Genomic DNA, 23,585 nt, shown 5'->3' with positions numbered 1-23,585 from the left:
TTGTTAGAATGTCAGGCTGGAATTTGTAAATAAACATTGCTGGCCGAGCTTGATGTTTGTATGTACAGGGCTGACGTGGTTATCTGCTTGAGCACAATGGTACGCAATGACACGCTCCAGGAAGTGAAGGAGCCACGCGTGTCACTTAAGTGTCAACGGCAGCTTCGAGTGGATGAGCTCGAGATGGTCAGTTCACGATCTCTTGATTCAAGGAATACCTTGGCTGTTGTGCTTGTATATTGTCGATGCTAAACTGCTTAGTAATATGCACCGTGTCTCGAGACTTGACCGTGTCGTCATTTTTCTCTCTGGTACTGTTTTTGTTTGCAGTGTCAAGGCTCATGGAAGAGCTATGACACCGAACGGACCCACATGTATGTGTGAGAGAAAGGGAAAGAGAAAAACACACCAATAGTGAGGTTGAGGAACACAGTAGAGGGAGACTTGGAGAAATGAAGGCCGTGAGGAAGAATGAGAGCAAGGCATGGACGTGGGGTGATTGATTCAGCCGCAAACTCTCAACCACTTGATTGCAGGGAAAACATGTAAACCCAGAAGGAGGTAGAGGGTTTATGTGGGGGGGGGGGGTAGTAAATATCATGACTGGATGGGGATGCTGTCTTGAAGCCCGAAAAACCGGGAAATGTGGGGGGAGGGGTGAGGAATGATTGAGTTTAGGTGAGCAGTGATTCTTGATTTTGGTAGTTTTACCAGAAGGGGGTGCTGATGGACCTTGAGTGCCCTGCGGAAATATGGGGGGACATTTCTCGAACAGAGCAAGGAGGGGGGCAGGCTGGAGAGGAGACTGTAGAAGACAGAAAGACCAACGTGTGGTGAGAGGGTGAGAGGCCCAAAGACTCAGTCTTATCGTGGGAGATACCAATGATCCTAAATGCCTTGGTTTCCACAGGGTGAAGGTGAGAGGCAGGAGCACCAGCCCAGAGGGGAGAGCAGTACTCCATCAAGCTGCAGATGAAGACCTTGTAGGTGGATAGGAGCTCAGGTGTGCCAAGGAAGGACTTTGCATGATGGAGGATGCCCAATCGGCGACTGACTGGAGGCCAGGTTGGAAATGTGGCTTTACCAAGAAAGATCATGGCAGATCGTGAGGCCCAAAAGTTTGAATGAAAGGACTTCTTCAAGAGGATTGTTGAGAAAGTTGATGGGGTGGGGTTCCAGATGCTCCTTTCGGAGAGACATAGTGAGGGAGTGAGATTTGCAGGATTGAAAGACATGTTCCACGTGTTGGACCAGTTTGTGATTTTTATCCAGATCTGTAAAGAGTGAAGAAGCTGCTGAACAGCTCAGCTCTGCCATTTAGCCTGGCCCTGCGACTGGTCAATGGTATCCAGTGTCCCTTGAGAGACAACGCTACGGTAAGTTCCCAGACATCCACCGGCAACATCAAGGATGGTGGCCTTGAAGGCATTCAACAAATCTTCAGGATTCCCCAAAGCATTCAGATCCCCCCTCCCCCCCCTCCAAATCCACATTCAGCTTGTTTGCAAACTCCTCAGCTACCCTCTCACCCTTGAGCTTGCCAACATCTAGCCTATGCTAGGATGGTACCATTCTCCTGGATTTAATCTGCAACTTCAGAGTTGTTACCACAAGCCTGTGGTCAATATTGAGCAACTGAGCATTCCAGTATACACTGCAGTTCTGGATAATCCTCCATCAACGAGCACACGGTCAATCTCATTATCCTTGTTAATGAGCTCAGATGATAACAGAGAGGTGATTGTCCTTTCTTTGGGATAGGGCATTCCAGGCACCCACCCGAAGGGACCGCCTCAGGTTAACCCATGGAGACCGTCGTCTGGTGGACGACACCTCAGCATCACACCAAACACACACTACTGCAATTTGACCCAGGAAGGTTACCCAGTGTTTTTCCTCCGATCAAAGAGTGCGGTTTCCAAAGGCTTTGCCCCAATCCTGTCACTCAGTGAGCTGTCACAATCCTGTCACTCACTCAGGATGCTGCTGAAGTAGAGCCAGCATGTTACTGAGGTGAACTGGTATCTACCGTGTGTGGTTGAAGTGGTCGAGAGCAAAGAACCAGTTCACAAGCTTTGTCAGCGATTGGATATCCAAATGGAAATCAGCACTCTGGAGAGATCGTACAAACACTAGGATGGTGAGCTCGAGCTGAAGCACCATGTACCAGTTTGAACATAGGTCGACTTCCCATCTGGACAGTACACCATTCCTCAAGACTTTTCGTCTCACTTGATCCTGCAGACTTCACACATGCCTGGTTTGCCTCTTCCAGAGTTTGGTCGATGGCACATGGTGTTACCTGGTGGGCCCGCCATGTGCGGGTGATGTGAGCTTTAAGGAATGATTTTGCTGTGCCAGCTGTTGCAACCCTTGCATGTACAATTGCAGATGTCAACCACTGCTTTCAAGAATATATCCAATTGTCTTCAAAGCAGCAGCCTCGATGTGGAGTCCTCCAAACATGACGACCACCTTCGACTCCCCATAGACCAAGGGCCGCTTCCACTGAATGTTCTTAACTATCGCAAAAAGTGCTGGTCTCCAGCCACAACAGGGGTTTGTCCAGGGTTGATGTGGTCTGTGAGCTTTTTGATGATATCCAGGGAGTGATGCATCATGGAAACTTTTGCAGCGTCTTCTTTGAACAACTTGAGCTGACACGAAGTTGCGCTTTGTGGATCCTCCGGATTGGCATGGAAAGCTGACCATGATACATTTGCAGCACAAGTACATGTTGTGGTCTGAAGAATAGAATAGACCAATAAATAGAACAGAGCAAGATCAGTAGCTTGAAGAATGATGAATGACTGAGAACTAAACACAGACTACGACGATATGCAAACTATGTGACTGGTTTACATTTCAAATCGACTTAAGATAAATGCTGTTCCCAACGATATGAACATATTCAAGAAAACGTCATCACCAATTCCTTCCGCCCATGAATAAACGAAATTTCATCATAAAGTACGTACAACAGGGATCACAGTTCTAACCAATCAATCAAGCAAACGCTTCACAACACATGGCTGACGAAATGTACTTTCCATGAACAAGGATAATGAGGACAAAGTCTATAAAGGACAACAGGAATGTACACTTGACTGGGTATCGAACCTAATCCAGGAATGGGTTTGGTCACCGAGCAAAGCAGCATCCAGCAGCGAGGCCATGCCCGAGCACAAGGGAGCTTGCAAGGTTATGGGGACGAGGTTACACTCTCACCATCCTCATTTTAATGTCAGAATTCTACAAAGCAGGGGTGAAGTACATAGCCCTCACCGATCAGTACATTCACGACAATATACGCAGCAAAGCAAACGTGACATTGATAGTCATCTCCATGACCGAAATAATTACCAAAAACGATGGCTCTCGGCCAGTCGGCAACCATGTGCTGACTCCAACATACTCCTTCAGATGGCAGCAGCTAACGGATGACCAGCAGATAAACAATAAGGGTGGGTAACCACTAAGCGGGCGGGTCCAGAATACACAAAATATCACGCAGCACTTAGGTACTGGTTATATCATATTTTTATAAATGCAGCATCAAGACCTCCAAACTTGTCTCCATAACCTATAATAGGTTATTTATTTTTAATAAGTGGTAAATTAAGTGGCTGCACATACTCGACATTGCCTTGCTTGAATTCTATGACTCCAAAAACCTATATACAGGGGTTTCCTTATTTCTTGGAGTAGGAGGCTACTATTAAAAAGTAGCAGGTGACCATCACCGCGAGCGCAGCTGTATGGCCGGGGTCCAGGGCCCTAAGCGGGCCCTGGAAGCCGGAAGATCCTAGATGGCTGGAGATGCATTCTAGCATGATTTCTGACATGAAATAGTTCTCATATTATCATGCTGTTGGGGTGGAAAACTCCACCAAAACAGGTGGTTAGGCCTGTACTGGATGTAGTTGCATTAACATAATGACTGACTGGTTGACTGAAATTCAGCTATACTCCGTAGTTAGTTCAAGCAGCTTTTAAACAAGGTTCATTAATTTAAGACCATGGTTTAGGGCATACCAAGGTGTCTGGAAGATGGAGTATCTAAGCACTTTTAAAAGAGTCATTTTAGCAACATTTGAGCCATACCTTAGTTCTTAATAGGGAGATGATGTTGCACATGGAGTACAGTGAGCAATCTGAAGTAAGTGTGTGACATAATAATACTGTAGATGAACTAGCATTCATTAAGGAAACCAAATTCCATTTCTCAGATTTCAAAACGGGGATGTAGAGATTTCGTGGTGACAAAAAAAAAAAATCGAAAAATTGGCGCTGAAGTAAGTAGGCGGCAACCTTTGACATTTTTTCTCTGAGTAGACGGCTGCGGGTCGCCGGTAACCGGCTTCTAAGGAAACCCCTGTGTATATATATATATATATATATATATATATATATATATATATATATATATATATATATATATATATATATATATATATATATATATATATATATATATATATATATATATATATATATATATATATATACACCAGAATTAGGATCCTCGGCCTCTTAGTTTCTGAGTTGTATGCTATTTTAGTGTTAGGCGGTGGCTATTTTGAAAGATGGCCGCGATAGGCGTCATCGGCAAAAATTGGGATGGCACTATATCTAACTTTGTAATGGCTGACTGATTATGTGTACTAAGTTTGATGCTTTTATCAAAGTCCACGATTCTTCCCCTTATCCGCCGGACTATTTGACAATCGTGGTTTGGGACATGATCGGTTTATTAACATGGAATGTCTTGAATGTCGGGGGGGGGTGGAAACTACAGCGACTTGTTACTTGCCAAAGTGAGACGAGCAACATGCAGACGACGAACAGATATACTGTGGCTTGATTGCACGAAGCCGCTCACCCTCAAACGGCAAGTGGAACCATTATCCATCCCCCATGCATTTCTGACTCGCCTCCTAGTTGACTTCTGCTGCGACCCAAAATAAAAAAATATATATATATGCAATTACAAAAAAAAGTTACGATTAGGCCGACTCAAAAAAATAATAATAATCACACATCCCGAATTGACTGCATAGCCATCCCAAAGATTCCATCTGGGTGTAGCATAAAGATGCATGTTCTGGGGTTTTTTCTCTGGTATTTTTTTAAATGTAAAGGACCACCTCAATGGGACAAGTGTCTGTGTATCAGGGAGATACCTTCAGGATTGGGTGAAATTTCATGAACTTCTCTTTACTCTTTGATTCTCTCCAATAAATAATCCACGTGAACCTTGAACTATTCCCTCGTATGTTGTTTTTCCATCACATAAATTACTCGATTTTTTTTTTCCCCTGATGTAGTTGTATGTGAACTCTATTTCATTTGAATGATTATGTTTGTTAATGCAAGACTTGTATTTCAATTCATTACTGCTGAGATGTGGATGATTATGTTTGGCAAGTGTAATAGTTGTAAAATGCCATGTACTTTTCCACATATTGCATACTTAAAACTGTGCAGCTTCAACCCCCCCCCCCTCCCCCACTCTTCTGCCCCCTTTCTTCCTTCCAAATAGTCAATTTCATTCATTCCCAAGACTCCTTCCAGCATTTGCATAAATTATCATTAGATGGGTTTCAAACAGTATTATGACAGCCTTCTCTGCTCCCCCCCCCCATTGATGATTGGGTGTGTTCTATTTTATATTTTCCAGTCGGAGGATATCCGGTTTGATCCTGACCTGCTGAGCTACTGTGACGCTGACGTCAGAAGATTTTGTAAAGATGTTTCATTTGGTGGTGCCCAGGTATGGCTTATATAAAACCACCAATAAATAAAAATGGAGTACGTGTTTTCAGGTCATGAAGAAAGTTGAGGGGAAGTAATGTTTGATATCCAGTTTGGTATGCCTGGTATAATATATGGTGTAGTATGGTATGGTATGCCTCTTTCCATGATTTTTGTCATGAGGCAAAATTTGCAGGAGAAAGCCAAGGAAGGTAAAAAGAAAAAGAGCAATCGGAGATTGCAGACCCTCACCAGGACTTTTGTGTGGCCTTTATGTACTGGTGTGTTGCAAAATAAACTAGAATGGGCACTCATAGAGCGCATACCTTCGCCGCCACTACTTTTTTTGTTCTTGGTATGAGTGTGGGGAACTGGTTTGATGCTGGTTTCATGCAAATCGAATAAGAATTGACTGAGTTATGCCGAAAACTGCATATTTTTCAAGGGCGTGACACCCCCCTCCCGACATTTTACCCCAACCGGTGACGTGTTATGACGTCATTGTGTCACAAGATTGGGCATTAAATTCTGAACATTTTGGTGCTGGGTTCATGTAAAGCGGACAAGAATTGACCGCGTTATGACAAAAACCGTATATTTTTCAAGGTTGTGACCCCCCTGACCTTTGACCCCTAACTGGTAACAAGAGTATGGGCGTCATTGTGTCATATTGCATATCACAAGATGAGGCGTTGAATTCTGAACATTTTGGCGTTAGTTGCATGCAAATTGAATAAAAATTGACCGTGTTATCGTAAAAAGACGATTTTGACCTTTGACCCAAACGATCCCGAAATCTAATCGAATGCTTCCTGGCTAATAACCAATCATCCCACCAAATTTCATGCAATTCGGTTTCATACTTTTTGAGTTATACGAATCACAAGATTACAAATAAATACACGCCGACCAAAACATAACCTTTCGCAGAATGCGAAGGTAATAAGAGACATAACTACAACTGCCACTTTATAACTGCTGGCAGTGATGACCGGTACCAAGACGTCCTGCTTTGATTGGACACCTGACCCTGACCCATGACATTTTTCATTATTATTCAGTTGACTTCAGGATGGGATGAAAATAAATTCAATTCAAATCAAATGTAAGACCAAATAGGTACAGTCCTACATTGGAGGAATCAGAAGGAACCCAAACAAGCCAAAAGCAAAGATGAAGTCATCAGAAGGAACCTGGATTGGATTCATATTTCAGCTGCTACTCCTCAACCCTCAAACTCATTCAGGCACAGCCAAGTGAGCCTTATTCAAAAAAATCAAAAATATTTAAATCATTCTGGCTGCCAGACCATGTGTCGGATGAAGTTGAAATTTAAAACTTATTCTCCATCACGACTCAATCATTGTGAAGTTTCACATCCATTGATTAAGCGGTTCCAGAGAAAACATTATTTAATATTTTTCTTCAATCCAATATGGCTGCCAAACCATGTGACCTATCAATTATTCCTTAACGAACTTGTAGACCCAAGGCTTGGGGAACATTTGTGTGAAGTTTCCCCTTGATCTGTCCAGCTGTTCTGGAGTTTTGTTTATTTTTTTTTTTAAAATATGTTTTCAGGTAAATCCAATATGGCTGCCAAATCATGTGACCTATGACGTCATATTTGTGAACCTTTTGCTCCTCATGGATAGATGGTCATACATGTAAAGTTTCATCTTGATCTGTTCAGCCACTTCAAGAAGATTTTTGAAGGTTAAAATATTTTTTTTTAATAAAATGTGGTTGCCAAATCACGTGGCCGATGACATCATCAAAAAAAAAACGTTTTTTTCTTTTGGACCATTTTATCCCGAGATGACCCTCAAAATTTTCATACTGCTTAGATGTGGCATTTTGCATATGCAGTTATGATGTCATTTAAAAAAATCACACTTCTTCCCCATGAGGAGTATGCCCAGTTTCAATATTTTCCTTGGTGCTGCTTCAGATAGGATTCCAAAGTTTTTCCGTTTTTCCAACATGGCTGCCACACCACATGACCTATACTGTCATTATCAATAAAACATTCTGCATGAGTAGTCGCTCCAATGGTGAACATTTATTCTCAATCAAACAAGCAGTTGTGGAGAAAAAAACACAAGTTCTTTGCGGACAAACAAGCAGACAGACCCAAATTCAATACCCTCTCCTCCTCCGAGGGTAACTACAATGCCTCCATTGATATGAAGAAGGCTAATGATCGGGTTCCTTGAGAGGTGGTGGAAAAATAAGTTTATTATCTTGCCAAAACGAAATTTTTGCAAGATATGTTAGTCAGCTTATGTTTTTTTTTTTTTTTTTTTTTTTTTTTTGTTTTTTGTAGTAATCACGTATAAAAAATTCTGCAGAGCACAGTTGTCATTGGAAATTTTTGTAACTTTGCATATCAGAGGCCTATAGAGGTCCCTTTCAGTGCACAAAATTTTGAAGGTCAAAGGTCAAGGTCACTTTGTCGCAAATCGTGGGAGTCGACGAAACCCTTATTTTTTGAGTAATTTTGGTCGGATCGTCTTCAAACTTCATGGGAATATAGTTCATGGTCTGGCGCTCAGCTGATTAATTTTTGGTGGCGATTGGCCTTGACCTTCATATGTTTTTTATCCTGCCAAAACAAAGTTTTTGCAAGATATGTTAATCAGCTTGTATGTTTTTTTTTTTTTTGTTTGTTTGTTTGTTTGTCTGTAATCACGCATAAAAAATTCTGCAGAGCACAGTTATCATTGGAAATTTTTGTAATTTCGCATATCAGAGGCCTATAGAGGTCCCTTTCAGCGCACAAAATTTTGAAGGTCAATGGTCAAGGTCACTTTGTCGCAAATGAGGGGAGTCGACGAAACCCTTATTTTTTGAGTAATTTTGATCGGATAGTCTTCAAACTTCATGGGAATATAGTTCATGGTCTGGCGCTCAGCTGATTAATTTTTGATGGCAATTGGCCTTGACCTTCATGGTTAGCGCCTAAGGTCAAACATATTTGACCCCAAGGTCAAATTTTCAAGTTTTAGGAACCATATCGTGTTGTTCCTCAAATTGAACACCTCGATGAGTGCTTTCTAGATATGTCAAGCTTGAGACATTATGACGTCATTTGGTGACGTTATGAGGTAAACGCATATTTTTCATGGTTACTCTGTAGAACGATTCTCATTGGAATCTCTCGTAGGCAGATATTCCTCAAGGAGTCGCTCCTGGTGAATAGCAGCTCTGTTCACCTCAGTGTGACCTGAAAGAAGTCACACGTGGTCACCTTTTGGCAAGATACGGGTCACCCTGAGGGTGATATTGGTTTATTATTTTATATTTCTGTCTTTCTGGTGCAACGCAGCATTAGGCCCGAACCACAGCTGTCCACCATATCCAATCTTGGGTGAGATGTTGTGCCTCTTCAATATTAATTCCCCCATCCATGACATGTTTCTTCACTGTTTGCTTCCATTTGGTTTTTGATCTACCCATTGGTCTTCTACTATTCATTCTGCTTTGGTATATTATCCCCACGCTTTTTCAAAAAATCGGGCAATGCCCCTGCGCTCACCTGGGAACCACTAGTAGGCATGGATGACACACAAAATAAACCAATGTCACCCTTAGGGTGACCCGTATCTTGCCAAAAGGTGACCACGTGTGACTTCTTTCAGGTCACACTGAGGTGAACAGAGCTGCTATTCACCAGGAGCGACTCCTTGAGGAATATCTGCCTACGAGAGATTCCAATGAGAATCGTTCTACAGAGTAACCATGAAAAATATGCGTTTGCCTCATAACGTCACCAAATGACGTCATAATGTCTCAAGCTTGACATATCTAGAAAGCACTCATCGAGGTGTTCAATTTGAGGAACAACACGATATGGTTCCTAAAACTTGAAAATTTGACCTTGGGGTCAAATATGTTTGACCTCAGGCGCAAACCATGAAGGTCAAGGCCAATCGCCACCAAAAATTAATCAGCTGAGCGCCAGACCATGAACTATAATATTCCCATGAAGTTTGAAGACGATCCGATCAAAATTACTCAAAAAATAAGGGTTTCGTCGACTCCCCTGATTTGCGACAGTGACCTTGACCTTCAAAATTTTATGTGCTGAAAGGGACCTCTATCGGCCTCTGATATGCGAATTTACAAAAATTTCCAATGATAACTGTGCTTTGCAGAATTTTTTTTTTCGTGATTACAGACAAACAAACAAACAAAAAAAAAAAACAGAGACCGACTAACATATCTTGCAAAAACTTCGTTTTTGGCAAGATAAAAAACAAAAAATACCCACAAAAAGTTTGTTATAGTGAACTTGTAATTCCCATTAATCATGGCCTTTGAACAAAACATGAGTGGGGAAGGTGAGTGCTGGAATGAGTCAGGTAAAAATGACGAGTTTGAGTGAGAAAGTGTAAATGTCTTAGGTTGGCTATGGGTGCAAGTGCATCCGCAGTCATGAATCGTCCTTCTGGCTTCCCCTCCACCAACACCGCCTCCGCCGCCGCCATAGTCATCAACCGGCAATAAAAATGCACTGTTCTGTATGCTGTCGATTTCCTGTCGTTCTGTTTGCTAAAAATGCCCTTTATGTTCGGTCTGAACTGGGAGCCCACCACCTTTTTCCCTTTAAACAAAGCTATCCTTATTCGAAGATTCTGCATTCGCAAGGTTTTTCAGCAATGTAATCCTGGCGAATACGGAGGGTCCCTGTGTATTTTATGAACGAGTTGGGTGTCAGGGATATGTCAGGAAAATTTTTTTTGGGAGAATTAGGACTCATGGAGAACGCACTGAGGATGACGGACTCAATAAGAACTGTATTGGAGAAACCAGTGGATAGCAAAGGGAGATTGGGGATGATGTTTTGAAGGCTATGAAGCTGGGAAGGGTGTGAGGGTGGAGGAGCCAGCAGACCAGAGGAATATGGAGAAGGAAAGTCCAAATGGCCAACTCTGAAAGGGGGTAATGATTTAAATAAGAAGAATGAGGAGGTGGTTTGGTTTTCACTCTCGCAGATCCATTTGTAACATCCATGCTCATTCCTTCTGCATTCCATTCTCGATGTCGTTCAATCGACTGCCATTTTGAAATCCACCTGGGTATGAACAAAACTTATAAAGGAACTATTTGTGTAAAAGTACGTTCGTTGACTTGCTTGTTTTATTTTCTTCAGGTATTGGAATGCCTAAAAGAGAAGAAGAAGTCGCTCTCTCTTAAATGCCATGAAAAGATTTTTCGGCGAGAGGAGATTGAGATGGCTGACCCGGAGATGGACTTCAACCTGATACGTGTTTGCAAGCAGATGATAAAAGTGAGTTTTGTCAAATGTTCTTGTGACTTCTGCCACCGATTGGTAGATGGAGGTCATGTATTTACCCCTGTATGTTTGTCTGTGAGCAGGAGGTCTCAAAAAGTTGTGAACGGATTCTTATGAAACTTGGTGGACAGGTTGGGTGTGTGGCAAGGACGAATTATTTTGATTTTGGTGAAGATCCGAATCCAGATCTGGATACCAGAATTATTTAATTTTTAAAGTGATTCTTCACCATTGAGAGATGGGACCGAAAACCTTATTTAGCATGATGTTTCAAAAATGTATTGATTGGGCCTGCTATGTTCTCGTGGATCAAGCATTACGTGGCGGAGGTGCACGCTCTACCGAGTGTCCTAGTTCTTACTTTTTATCATTCTTTTTGCTTCCTTTTGTTGCTCTCATTCTTTCCTTATCTTCCATGAAAGAACATGGTAATTTATTAATTGATGAAAATAATACAAACTAAATAATTAGATAGATGACTGCCAAACTTGTTTTGCAAAACAAACAATTTGAGCATAAAACTTGGCATTTGTTTGCTTCCGTTGTCGACTCGGCAGGTCGCACACGATAATTTTTAATCTTCCATTGATCCTGCTTTTGTTGATATACGAACCCTGACGTGTTTAAAAACCAAGTGAAGCAAACACAAAATAAACGGGTGCTTTTGATAATGCTTGAGATGAATCCCAAAGTCGATTATTTTGACCTCTGAACTAATATATATATATATATATATACATATATATATATATATATATATATATGTGTATATATGTATGTATATACATATATATATATATATATATTTATATATAAATATATGTATATATATATATGTATATATATATATATATGTATATGTATGTATATGTATATATATATGTATATATATATGTATATGTATATATATATGTATATATATATATATGTATATATATATATGTATATATGTATATATGTATATATGTATATATATGTATATGTATATATATGTATATATATCTATATATATATATATATATATATGTATATATATGTATATATATATATATATATATATGTATATATATATATATATATATGTATATATATATGTATATATATATGTATATATATATATATATATATATATGTATATATAATATATATATTTGCGCCCGACGGCATGCGATCGGCCACGTCGCAAGCTGGCATTCAGTCGTGGCCCTCCGGGAACTATCGCCCGGAGCAAGTCATGGGTGGGGGTTTAACCTCACCACGATCGTGCCAATTGCCCACCCGCGCAGGATAGAGTTGCTCGCCAAATTCGAACTACCTAAGTACCTGCGCGAGTGGTCGACCGGGCAATTGTACCACGCCATAGGCAGACTCCAGACACGAACCGCTTAAGCGGTTCGTTCCGTATTAAAGGGATAACCGAGCGGAGTTATCGTCGGCCTTGACGGTTCCGATTTATTACCGGGCGTTTTAAACCCACTACGAATCTCTTACGCGATGCAGGATGGAGAGTCAATAAAAAGGAAGGAGACTAAGCAGAGCAGGAACAGTTCAACAAGCAAGCATTTTATTCACACACACACACACACACACACACACACACACACACACACACACACACACACACACACACACACACACACACACACACACACACACACACACACACACACACACACACACACACACACACACACACACACACAGACGCACGTATTTACAGCCATACAATTATGCAAGAATAGCAAATGCAGAGTTAAAACCGACTCTACGCTTACACACGGCAACACTTACACAGTTCTACTTGAAAGACGGCGCCACCACAAGCATTTACGCAAAAAGCAAAGGAAGAAAGCCACCCTCACAGGCAAGGAGGCAGACAGGCCCATAGACCAAATGAACGTGGATCCCAGAAGATCGGCCAGGTCCACAAGACCGGGGAGGTCTTACCCGCGTCCTCGTGACGCGATGGCGGGCAAGCTGCAATGTTCGCACAGCTGCGCCCCGACTCCCTGCCTTGGCGTGGTCAGCGAGTCCTCTCCTGCGTGCTCCACGCGAGCGGTCCCGTTGGCACCACGTTTAGGGTGGGGGGGGGGGTCCCCTCTCGGCACTATCTCAGCGCGAATGGGGGGGGGGGAATCGTCGATGCTCAGGGAGAGGGGTATGGCTGGTCGGCCTGGATCTCGCGACGAGTCGAGCGACCCCCACACCGCGACCTCTTCGCCGTCCGCCGTCTTCCCTGCAACTCCTCTCCAAGCTCGACTCACCCTTTCTCAGTTCCACTCAGCTCTACCCCACTCTTCTCCCAACTCACGCTTAGCTCCACCAGTTCCACACTCTCCTCGCGAGTCGCCTTGCGCTCGTCTCTTTATAGGTCTCAGGAGGAGCCGATGTGCAAATATGCGGATCAAAACGCGATTGGAGGCGGGGCCACGCCACCCTCTGTTCAGCCATTGGTCGGGCAAAATGGGGCGTGAACCTCCCTTGATCCGCATATCTACATAAACGGACTTCACATCCACGCGCTTGGAGGCAGGGCCAAGCCGCCTCGCGTTCGCCCATTGGTTGGAGGGGAAGTGGGCGTGAAGCATTCTGGATCCTAATTTTCCCCTCGGAAAGGCCGCCATTCGCGCTCGCGGCTCGGTGCGTTTGGCACCAATCGCCAAACGGGCCCCAGACAGCCCGACGTTCAGTGTTCACAGGTGGTGCGGTTGCTGGTTTTGAAGGAGAAAGGCGAAGGTGGTGCAGGGTTTTCGGTGGTGGTTTGATGGTTATGGTGTCCTTTGGGAATGGCGGTGAAGCGATGTTTGCGGGATGTAGTTGTGAAGGTAAAGGTCATGGCTGTTTGCGTTGTTGGCAGCTTAATGGTCGAAAATAATAATAGAGAAAGAAAAAATGGCTAACTGAAGGATCGCAGCCCGAATGGATCACATAAATTCCCTCTATACAACGGGTGTGGGCTAACTACACATGGACTTACCGAGAAATCTCACCTGAGGACTCTTTATGGTGTAATGCGAATTTCCACAACCGTAACTAATATATATATATATATATATATATATATATATATATATATATATATATATATATATATATATATATATATATATATATATATACATATACATATACATACATACATACATACATACATACATACATACATACATACATACATACATACATACATACATATAATATGCCGACTTGTTGAGTAAATTAGATATTCTGAAGTGCAACAATGGCTTGTTATCTTTTCCTTGTCCTATCGGTAGCATTTTTAGGAACATGCATTGGTACTGTAGATACAGATGCACAACGTCGGAACAATTTAAAAACAATTATTGAACAAACAAACAGATTATATGTGCCAGCACAGGAGATCCTGGACAGACATTTACTCCAGATCTCGCATCATAACCGAAGAATCTTCGTCTTTATATAGTTTCCTGTTAGACACAGGTTTTTAAAAATAATTTTCTGACGTTGACGCCAGTTCGCCCGGTCTTGACAATTTTCAGGTGAACCTTATCTTCAGTCTGCTTTGACGGCTCCTGCTTAAATGGTTGGAATACATTCAAACCCAGACATATTAATTGCACGGAATGCTAGAATGACGTCAAACGCAAACTCTAATGGCCATTAAAACGAGTTTCCATCTTATGTAGGTTAAAAGTCTGTTTGCTTCTCCCAAAACTGGATACATATATTATCTTGAAGCGACCAGAGCTTCGTGAATACATCTGGACACATTCTCAAATCCACATTCCAACTTGTTTGTGTCTGTTTTAAAAATTCCTTTCGCTTTTAAAATGATAGACAATTCTTCTTGTATTCAACTTGCTGGCAAAGTTCAACCTGTTTACACATTTAATATACAGGTGATCTTTCCATACAGAGGAGAAATATATATATATTTTTTTTGTATACCTTGGTCGAGGCTCGTATGAGAGCTAACACACAACTCACAGCAAGGAGGCATGAGACAAGAGGGGTGGGAGTGGAAGGGACAAAACAGTGGGGAACACACATTAGGTGAACTGTGGAAGGGAGAGGGATGGGACGGGGAACATGGCGAAGAGAAGATGGACATGACAGGGACTTTCAGGAAGGAAAGCAGGGGAATTGAAGGAAGTGGGCTTGGGTGGATTATCGGGGGTAGAAAAGATCGAGGATTTGGATGGGGGATGATAAGAGGTGGTGGTGAACAGCTGTTTTGAAAGCCTGGAGAGAAGAATGGGAAAGAATAGAGTGAGGAAGTTTATTCCAAAGGCAGGAAAAAAGAGGATTTAAAGAGTGAAGATGAGCAGTGATTCGTGATTTTGGTAGTTTTACCAGAAGGGGGTTGTTGGCGGACTTTGAGCGCCCTGTGGAAATGTGGTGGGGACAAATCGCAGAGAGAGCAGGGGGGCATGGCTGGAGAGGAGTCGGTAGAAGACAGAAAGACCACCGACCAACCTGCGGTGATTGAGTGAGAAGCCCAAAGACTCGGCTTCATTGCGGGAGATGCCGATGATCTTAAATGCCCTGGTTTCGACAGCGTGAAGCCGAGAAAGGTGGGAGGCAGGAGCACCAGCCCAGAGGGGAGAGCAGTACTCCATCAGGCTACGGACAAAAGCTTTGTAAGTGATCAGGAGCTCAAGAGGGCCGAGGAAGGACTTTGCACGACGGAGGATTCCCAGTCGGCGACTGGCTTTTGAGGCGAGGTTGGAAATGTGACTTTCCCAGGAAAGGTCATGGCAGATAGTGAGACCCAGAAGCTTGAAAGAAAAGACTTCTTCCAGAGGATTGTTGAGAAAGTGGATGGGGGGGTTTTCTAAACGGTCCTTTCGAAGAGACATAGTGAGAGCGTGAGATTTGTTTGGATTGAAAGACATGTTCCACGTGTTGGACCAGTTTGTGATTTTATCCAGATCTGCAGTGAGCGAAGAAGCTGCTGCTTGCCGGTCTGAAGGATGACAGATGGTACGGCAGAGGGTGGGGTCGTCGGCAAAGAGAAATAGAGGATTTTCCAGAGAGTCCGAGAGATCATTGATGAAAACCAGAAAAAGAACAGGGCCCAGAATGCTACCTTGAGGAACTCCAGCCTGCACAGGAAGAGGGGATGAAAGAACTCCATTTAGCGCCACACGTTGACTGCAACAGGAGAGGAAGTCTGCGAGCCATGAGTGGAGATGGCCTTGAATACCATGGGAAGAGAGTTTGGTGAGTAGTGCAGGGTGCCAGACTGTGTCAAAAGCACGTGATGTGTCCAGGGATACGGCTCGGATTTCCTGTCTGGCATTGAGGACCTCCATCCATTGATGGGAGAGCAGAAGCAGCATATCCAGGGTAGAGTGACCTTGTCTGAAACCAAATTGATGATTGGAAATCAAGCCATTGGAGAAGAGGAAGGATTTCATGTCTGAAGCGATGATGGATTCCATAACCTTGCTGATGATTGGGAGAAGGCTGATTGGTCTGTAGTTGCAGGGATCTGTTTTTGCACCTTTTTTATGCAGGGCAGTGATGTTAGCAGATTTCCAAGCAGATGGCAGATGACCTTGGGCAAATGAGAGGGTGAATAGAACAGAGAGAGGGTGAGCAAGAGCAGAAGAGCAGGCTTTGAGGACACGTGGGCTGATGCCGTCTGGACCGGTTGCAGAATCTGACTCGAGGTTTGAAAGCAAGCTCTCCACTTTGTCAGAAAAAAAAGATACAGAGTCCAGGGACAGTTGGGTGCGACTGGGTAAAGTGGGTAGAGATAGTGTTGGGTTTAGGACACAAGATTTAGCTGCAAACACCGAGTTTAGACATTCAGCTTTATCACGTGTGGAATCAGCAGTGCGGCCATTTGAGGTAAGGGAGGGGATGGAGGGGGAACATACACCAGAAACAGATTTGATTAAACGCCACCAGGATTTTGAGGAGGGAGAGAGGTTTGTGAGTTCAGACTTGAGATGAGAAAGATGTTGTTTTCTGGCTCTCCTGAGGGTAGATACACACTTGTTCCGAGCTTTGTGGAAAGAACTGAGATTGCCCTCAGTTGGGTTTGCTTTCCATGAGGCAAAGGCAAGTTGTTTCAGGATAACTGCCTCGCCACAAGCTTCAGTAAACCAAGGGCGGGAGGAAGGGAAGGCCAACTGAAGACGAGAGGGGATAAATCTGTGCATGAGGGAGAGCAAGTTTCTTTGAAAGAATTCCCAGGATGAGTTGATGTTTGAGAAAGTAGTGATAGGAGACCAGTCTGTCAGTTTGATGGCTGCTCGGAGACCCTGCCAGTCTCGACGGCGGTGAGGTGGTTCTCTGATAACAGCCAGAGAGATGTCCACTTTAACAAGGACGTGGTCAGAAGAACCAATTGGAGCGAAGGAAGAGCAGCAGATATTGTCTGGGAAATTTGTCAGAATTAGATCCAGAAGAGATGGAGTACCATTGGTTGAGATCCGGGTCGGGAAGTTGACCGATTGAGTCAGTCCCAATGAGTCACAGAAAGCTTTTGCAGAGGTGCCATGGCAGTTGAGAGAGGTACCCACACCTAGCCAACTGGCGTGATGACAATTGAAGTCACCACATAAGAGGAAGAGAGAGTTTGGATGATAAGATAGAAGATGGTCCATGTTTTCGGATAGTGAGGTGTAGATGGAGTCATCACTGTTCGGTGGACGTTACAGTACACATATAAACATGAGGTGGGAGTGGAGGGGAAGCCGAAGCCAGAGGTATTCCTGGGGGTGTGGGGGAGTGAGAGCAGTGCATGGAGAGTGAGGAATATAATCTTTGATGAAGAGAGCAACACCTCCACCAGGACGAGGCTCAGGTCTGTCATACCGTAAGAGGGAGTAACCGGGGAGAGATACTTGGGAGTCAGACACGTCTTGGGAGAGGAAAGTTTCTGTTAGGCAGATAATTACTGGTTTGTCAGTGGCAACCTGTATGGAAAGATCTGAAAGGTTTGAGCGAAGGCCCTGGATATTTGAGGTCCACACTTTTAATGAAGAGGTAGGGGAGGAGGCTTTGGGTGCAGGAGGGGGAGGGGGAGGGTAGGACAAGGGACGAGGGGGGGGGGTAAGGAGCATTGTTGAAAGAGTGTGGGGTATTGCAGAATAGCGAGGGGAGGGGGCCGAATGAGGAGGAGAAAAGGCTCTGTGGTGCTGGGGGAGAGGGGGACAAGAGACAAGGAAGAAGGCAGTTGAGGATTTGAGGAGGTGGAGTGAAGAGATGGAGGTGAGAGCGCAGTGGAGGGAGGCAGCTTGGTGGATGAGAGGGGGGAAACTTTGAGAAGGATGAGTGAGGGGGATGAAAGGTGGGAGAAAGGTGAGGGGGAATTTTTGAGAGAGGTGAGAGGGAGGCTTGGAGGTGGAAGAGTGGGATGGTTGCTGTGAGAGTGAGAGTGAGGGGTGAGGGGGTGAGTTGGCACTGAAGTTGGAAAAAAAGAATGGTTGATGGAAAGCGAGCATCCATGGCAAACTGTGGTTTTTAAAAGTTTTAGGTCAGAGATGCGATTTAACACAATTCTTGATGGATGCAATGAAGGCGAATTCAGAGCATGGAGAGAAGAAGCGCTGTAATAGTTGGATTTTTTAGACAAGGAATGAAGGAGAGGTCGAAATGAGAGCAGTCTGTTAAAATAGCAGAAGAGTAGTGCATTGTGAAACAGTAAAGAGTACCACATGTATGAGAGAGGAAAATATAATTATGTTAATTCCAAATGGATACATACTTAAAAAATCGTATCATCTTTGAGTACATTCTACTTCAGGTTTAACATTTTCATTTTCATGATAAAATTTCAAACCCATCATGATAAAATGTTTTTACAGTACCTTTGGTTTATAATTGCCATCCATATTCCATGGTAATCATTCCGAATCTAAAATTGATTTTCTCTGAATTTTTATTTTATTTTGTGTAGCGGTTCTGCGCAACTTCAGACACCAAGTCCCTGATGCAGTGCTTGAAGCAAAACAAGAACAGCGAGATGATGGATCCAAAGTGCAAGCAGATGATCACAAAGCGCCAGATCACACAATACTCTGGTAACCTGACTTTCTTGAACCTGCTGTATCACCTGACCAAATCCATACATCCATTGGGACCATACTCCTTTCAGAGCGTTGGTGCTGCCTAAGCAGTCTCTGGCTATTGGGCACAATCCTGGATGGGTTGCCACTCTGACCAAATGGGGGTCCAAAATGCAAGAGTCGGGGAATTTATCCGGGATAACGTTCTCGCACGATACATTTGTTGCTGCTATTTGTACATTTCATGATTGGGAATGATGGGCAAGCAACATTGTATTTTATGATGTTGTGGAATGTACATGCACAATACCAAAATGGTAGCTTATCGTCTGCTCCTCTTTTCTCAGGTCTTTAATTCATACATACAGCATGACCATCACACTTCCACAACTGTTTTGCTATTCTCACGATAATGCTTAGTAAAGCCAAAGTGAAGAGGCTGAAAACCGGAATCTGATCGGTGGAAGGTTCAAGTGGTTTAAAACTAGTGTCGAGGAAAGTCATGAAAAGTGGAGTTATCCTAACAGGACAATGACCCCGATGTTGACCCCGATCAACAGGACAATGACAGTGCCTTCTAAAAATATTAACACCCCTTCACTTTTTCACATTTTGTAACAGCCTGAATTTAAAATGCATTGAATTAAAATAAAAAAAAATTGTCACTGATTTACAGAAAATACACCATAATGATAAAGCGAAAACATGCTTTTAGAAAATTTTACAAATAAATTAAAAATGAAAGTTGAAATGTCTTGTGTCAAGAACTACTCGACCCCTTTGCGATGACACTCCAAATTGAGCTCGGGTGCATCCAATTTCCTTTCGTCATCCTTGCGACTTCTCCGCAACTTGATTGGACTCCACCTGTGGCCAATTCAATTGATTGGACATGATTTGTAAAGAAACACACCTTTCAATAAAAGGTCCCACAGTTGATGGTGCACGTCGGAGCAGAAAGTCGACAGTGAAATCCAAGGAACTGTCCGTAGAACTCCGAGAATTGTGAAGAGGCCTAAATCAGGAGAAGGGTATAAAATGATTTCTTGAGTGTTGATAGCTCCCAAGAGCACAGTGAACTCATCATTAGGAAATGGAAAGAATGTGGAACTACCCAGACTCTTCCTCGAGCTGGCCGTCCGACCAAACTGAGCAACCGGGAAAGAAGCACCTTGATCAGGGAGGTGACCAAAAACCCAATGACCACTCTGACAGAACTACAGAGTTCCTTGGCTGAGATGGGAGAACCTGCCGGAAGGACAACAGTCTCTGCAGCACTTCACAAATCTAGGCTGTATGGGAGAGTGGCCAGATGGAAGCCACACCTGAGAAAAAGGCACATGACAGCACACCTGGAGTTTGCAAAAAAGTTTGTGAAAGTGTCTGAGAGCATGAGGTAAAAGATTCTGTGGTCTGATGAGACAAAAATTGAACTCTTTGGCCTGAATGCAAAGCATGACATCTGTTGCAAACCAAGCACAGCTCATCACCCATCAAATACGTTCCCTACCATAAAGCAAGGTTGTGGCAGAAAGTCCCTACCATGAAGCTCTGGCGATGTTTTCCCGCAGCAGGGACTGGGAGGCTTGTAATCAAAATGAAGACCAATTACTGCACCATAGCCCCAAGAAGGAAGCCAGACACGCACGCACACACCATACATAAGGATAGAGGGAACAATAAATGGAGCAAAATACAGGAAAATCCTTGAGGAGAACCTGCTTTAGAGTGCAAAAGACCTTGGACTGTGGAGATGATTTATGTTCCGACGAGACAACGTCCCCAAGCATACAGCCAAAGCAACACTGGAACGGCTTCAGAACAAGAAAGTGAAAGTCCTTGAGTGGCCCAGCCAAAGCCCAGACTTGAATCCCATTGAGTATCTGTGGAAAGACTTGAAGATTGCTGTTCACCGACACTCCCCATACAACTAGACAGAGCTTGAGCAAATCTGTAAGGAAGAATGAAAAGCTAATATCGACATACCCAAGAAGACTCAAAGCTGTATGTAAATCGCTGCCAAAGGCGCTTCCATAAAGTAATGATTCAGGGGGGTTGAATACTTATTGAAGGAAGACATTTCAGCTTTTCATTTTTAATAAATTTATAAAAATTTCTAAGCACATGTTTTCACTTTGTCATGATGGGGTATTTTGTGTATATCAGTAAAAAATTTACATTTAATCTATCTTAAATTCAGGCTGTAACACAAAATGTGACAAAAGTCGAGGTGTGTGTGTGTGTGTGTGTGTGTGTGTGTGTGTGTGTGTGTGTGTGTGTGTGTGTGTGTGTGTGTGTGTGTGTGTGTGTGTGTGTGTGTGTGTGTGTGTGTGTGTGTGTGTGTGTGTGTGTGTGTGTGTGTGAGAGAGAGATATATATATATTACAGTAAATCTTCAACTATCATGGGGATTAGGTTCCTGGAAAATTCCATGATATAGTTAAAACCACATTAGTGGAACCCAAGGTGCAATGGGAGAAGAGAGTTTCGGTTCCTGGGCTAAGAGGAAGATCAGCAGCAGCCAAAAATAAATTCATTACGATTTAAACACACCTGTAAGCATAGTAAAACATAAACAAAAACACAAGGCTTTTACCTTTTAAATTTATTTCAAAACAGCGAGGTGGTTGAGGGAGCGTAACAACATTACGTACTCATCTTGTACTCTGCTCTAAATAAGAAAGCACAAGACAGCTCGGAATCATGAGGGAAGAGCGGGTGATGGGTGGGCGGGGGAAGGGGTATTCAGCGATCGAAAGAGCAGCATTAGCTTTACGACGAAGTCGCCTGCAGCATTGCCACATAGGAGGAGGGTAAGACAATCTTTAACCACCTCACCTTGAATCCTGGAGCAGATCTTTCCTGCTCGGAGAGGAAAGTACGAAGTGGCATCCTCTTCCAGAATAATCCCATCTCGTCACTGTTAAAAACATGCTCCGGCATAAATCCCTTAGCCTCGATTAGTTCCATGAGCTGCGGTGGATACTTTTTTGCAGTATCATGGTCGGCTGTTGCTGCTTCTCCAATTAATTTGACATGATGATGGCTGAATCATCTTGAATTTCTCAAATCAGCCCTTGCCTTGCTGGCGTGCAACGTGTGGGGAGCCGTGGTTGAGCTGGAGCCTTCAGATTTGTTGCGTGTTTTAGGAGGTGCCCTTTTTGATTCGATTTGACTGAGATACTGGAATGGTGAGGAACCACGGACATTGCAAAACTAGTGTCGATTATTCGGTCGAAACGCTGGTGAAGTGACTAGCTTGAGAATGAAGCATGAGAATGGGGTTCCGAGTCCGAGTGTCAGAAAATCAGGGTTTGAGAATGGCGGTTCGAATACGGGTGTCGAAAATAAAGGTTTGGGAATGAGGTTTGAAGGATCATGAAGGTTTTGGGAATGAGGAAGAGAACAGTTGGAAAGGTTCTACCTCCAATCGTTGACCCTGCAATGGCGGTTCACAGATGCCGCATTTTCACCTCGAGCCAACCGATCTAACAACTCTATCTTTTCGTCCGTCATCACCTTTCTGTCTTTTGGCATAACTAACTTTGTCCATTGCTTTTCGTTTGGGAGCCATTAACAATTGTGCACGAGAAAGGACAAAAGGCTCGTAATGGGAGATAATCGTACATACACGGGACGCAAATGATGACTCGTCTCTTGGTCGAAATGAAATCCCATGATAACGAAATCGGAATGCAATAGGTTGCCCGTGATTGGTTGAAACGCGTGATATTTGAGGATTTCCTGGACACCAAGTTGATGAAGGCAATGTGGATTTGTTTTTTTACTTTTATATTCATTTTTTTGACATTCTGTCGAACTTTAATCTACTCAGGATTTTTACTATAACACACGCACACACTTTATTCATTTGGTACTTGTCTCGCATTCCACAGCAAGTCCACTGCCACCCACCCCAGTGCCATGGTTTGTCTGTGCTATCATTTGTTTCAAGTGTGAAACGGTTGCTGTGGGTGCTGGGGGAGGGGGTAATTTTTACATCGGTGGAATTGTGCTTTTGTGATTCCAGATTACAGGCTCAACCCTGCACTGAAGAGGGCATGCCGAGCAGACATTCCAAAGTTTTGTAAATCATTGCTGGACCATGAAAAAAACGACCATGAACTCGAAGGGAAGGTCATTTCGTGCCTCAAGATGAAGTATGGGAAGCAGGTGAAGGCTTGATTGTTTTGACTTTAACTTTTTAAATACCCGTTGAGGTTACCTCACCGAAGGAGAGGGTATTGTGTTTGGGTTTGTTTGTTTATTTGTTGGGTAGTCGATCTATCTACCCTTATTTTCAGGTTTTCCGTCGTTATGTCTGTCTGTTGGGTAGTCGATCCAGTCGAAAAAAATATATTTTAAATTTTTTTTTTGAAATTTGTTCTACCCTTATTATCAGTTTTTCCGTCGATATGTTTGTCTGTCTCTCTGTTCGGTCCAGTGCTCCGTTAATACAATGGCGATTTCGATGAAACTTGGTTGTTAGGTTCATACCATGACCTAGTTGTGTGCAAATGAGAACCGTT

General features: G+C 43.2%; 1 protein-coding gene across 1 annotated transcript in view; it reads left to right on the top strand.

Annotated features, from left to right (window-relative positions):
- The window catches only part of GLG1 (golgi glycoprotein 1), a 73,924-nt gene that overhangs the window by 30,680 nt on the left and 19,659 nt on the right, over window positions 1–23,585 (top strand). Inside the window, exons 17-21 of the mRNA XM_085893316.1 lie at window positions 69–186; window positions 5,681–5,773; window positions 10,910–11,047; window positions 18,948–19,071; window positions 23,087–23,229. Coding sequence (XP_085749442.1) covers window positions 69–186; window positions 5,681–5,773; window positions 10,910–11,047; window positions 18,948–19,071; window positions 23,087–23,229 — 616 coding nt within the window. The remainder of the gene's footprint in view (window positions 1–68; window positions 187–5,680; window positions 5,774–10,909; window positions 11,048–18,947; window positions 19,072–23,086; window positions 23,230–23,585) is intronic.

The sequence above is a fragment of the Eptatretus burgeri genome, chromosome 8, assembly GCF_056783735.1.
Source record: "Eptatretus burgeri isolate ZD-2024b chromosome 8, Ebu_testis_v1, whole genome shotgun sequence".
NCBI classification, from domain to species: domain Eukaryota; kingdom Metazoa; phylum Chordata; class Myxini; order Myxiniformes; family Myxinidae; genus Eptatretus; species Eptatretus burgeri.
The sequence above is the reverse complement of the archived record's forward strand: the minus strand, read 5'-3'. Positions and strand labels throughout refer to the sequence as shown.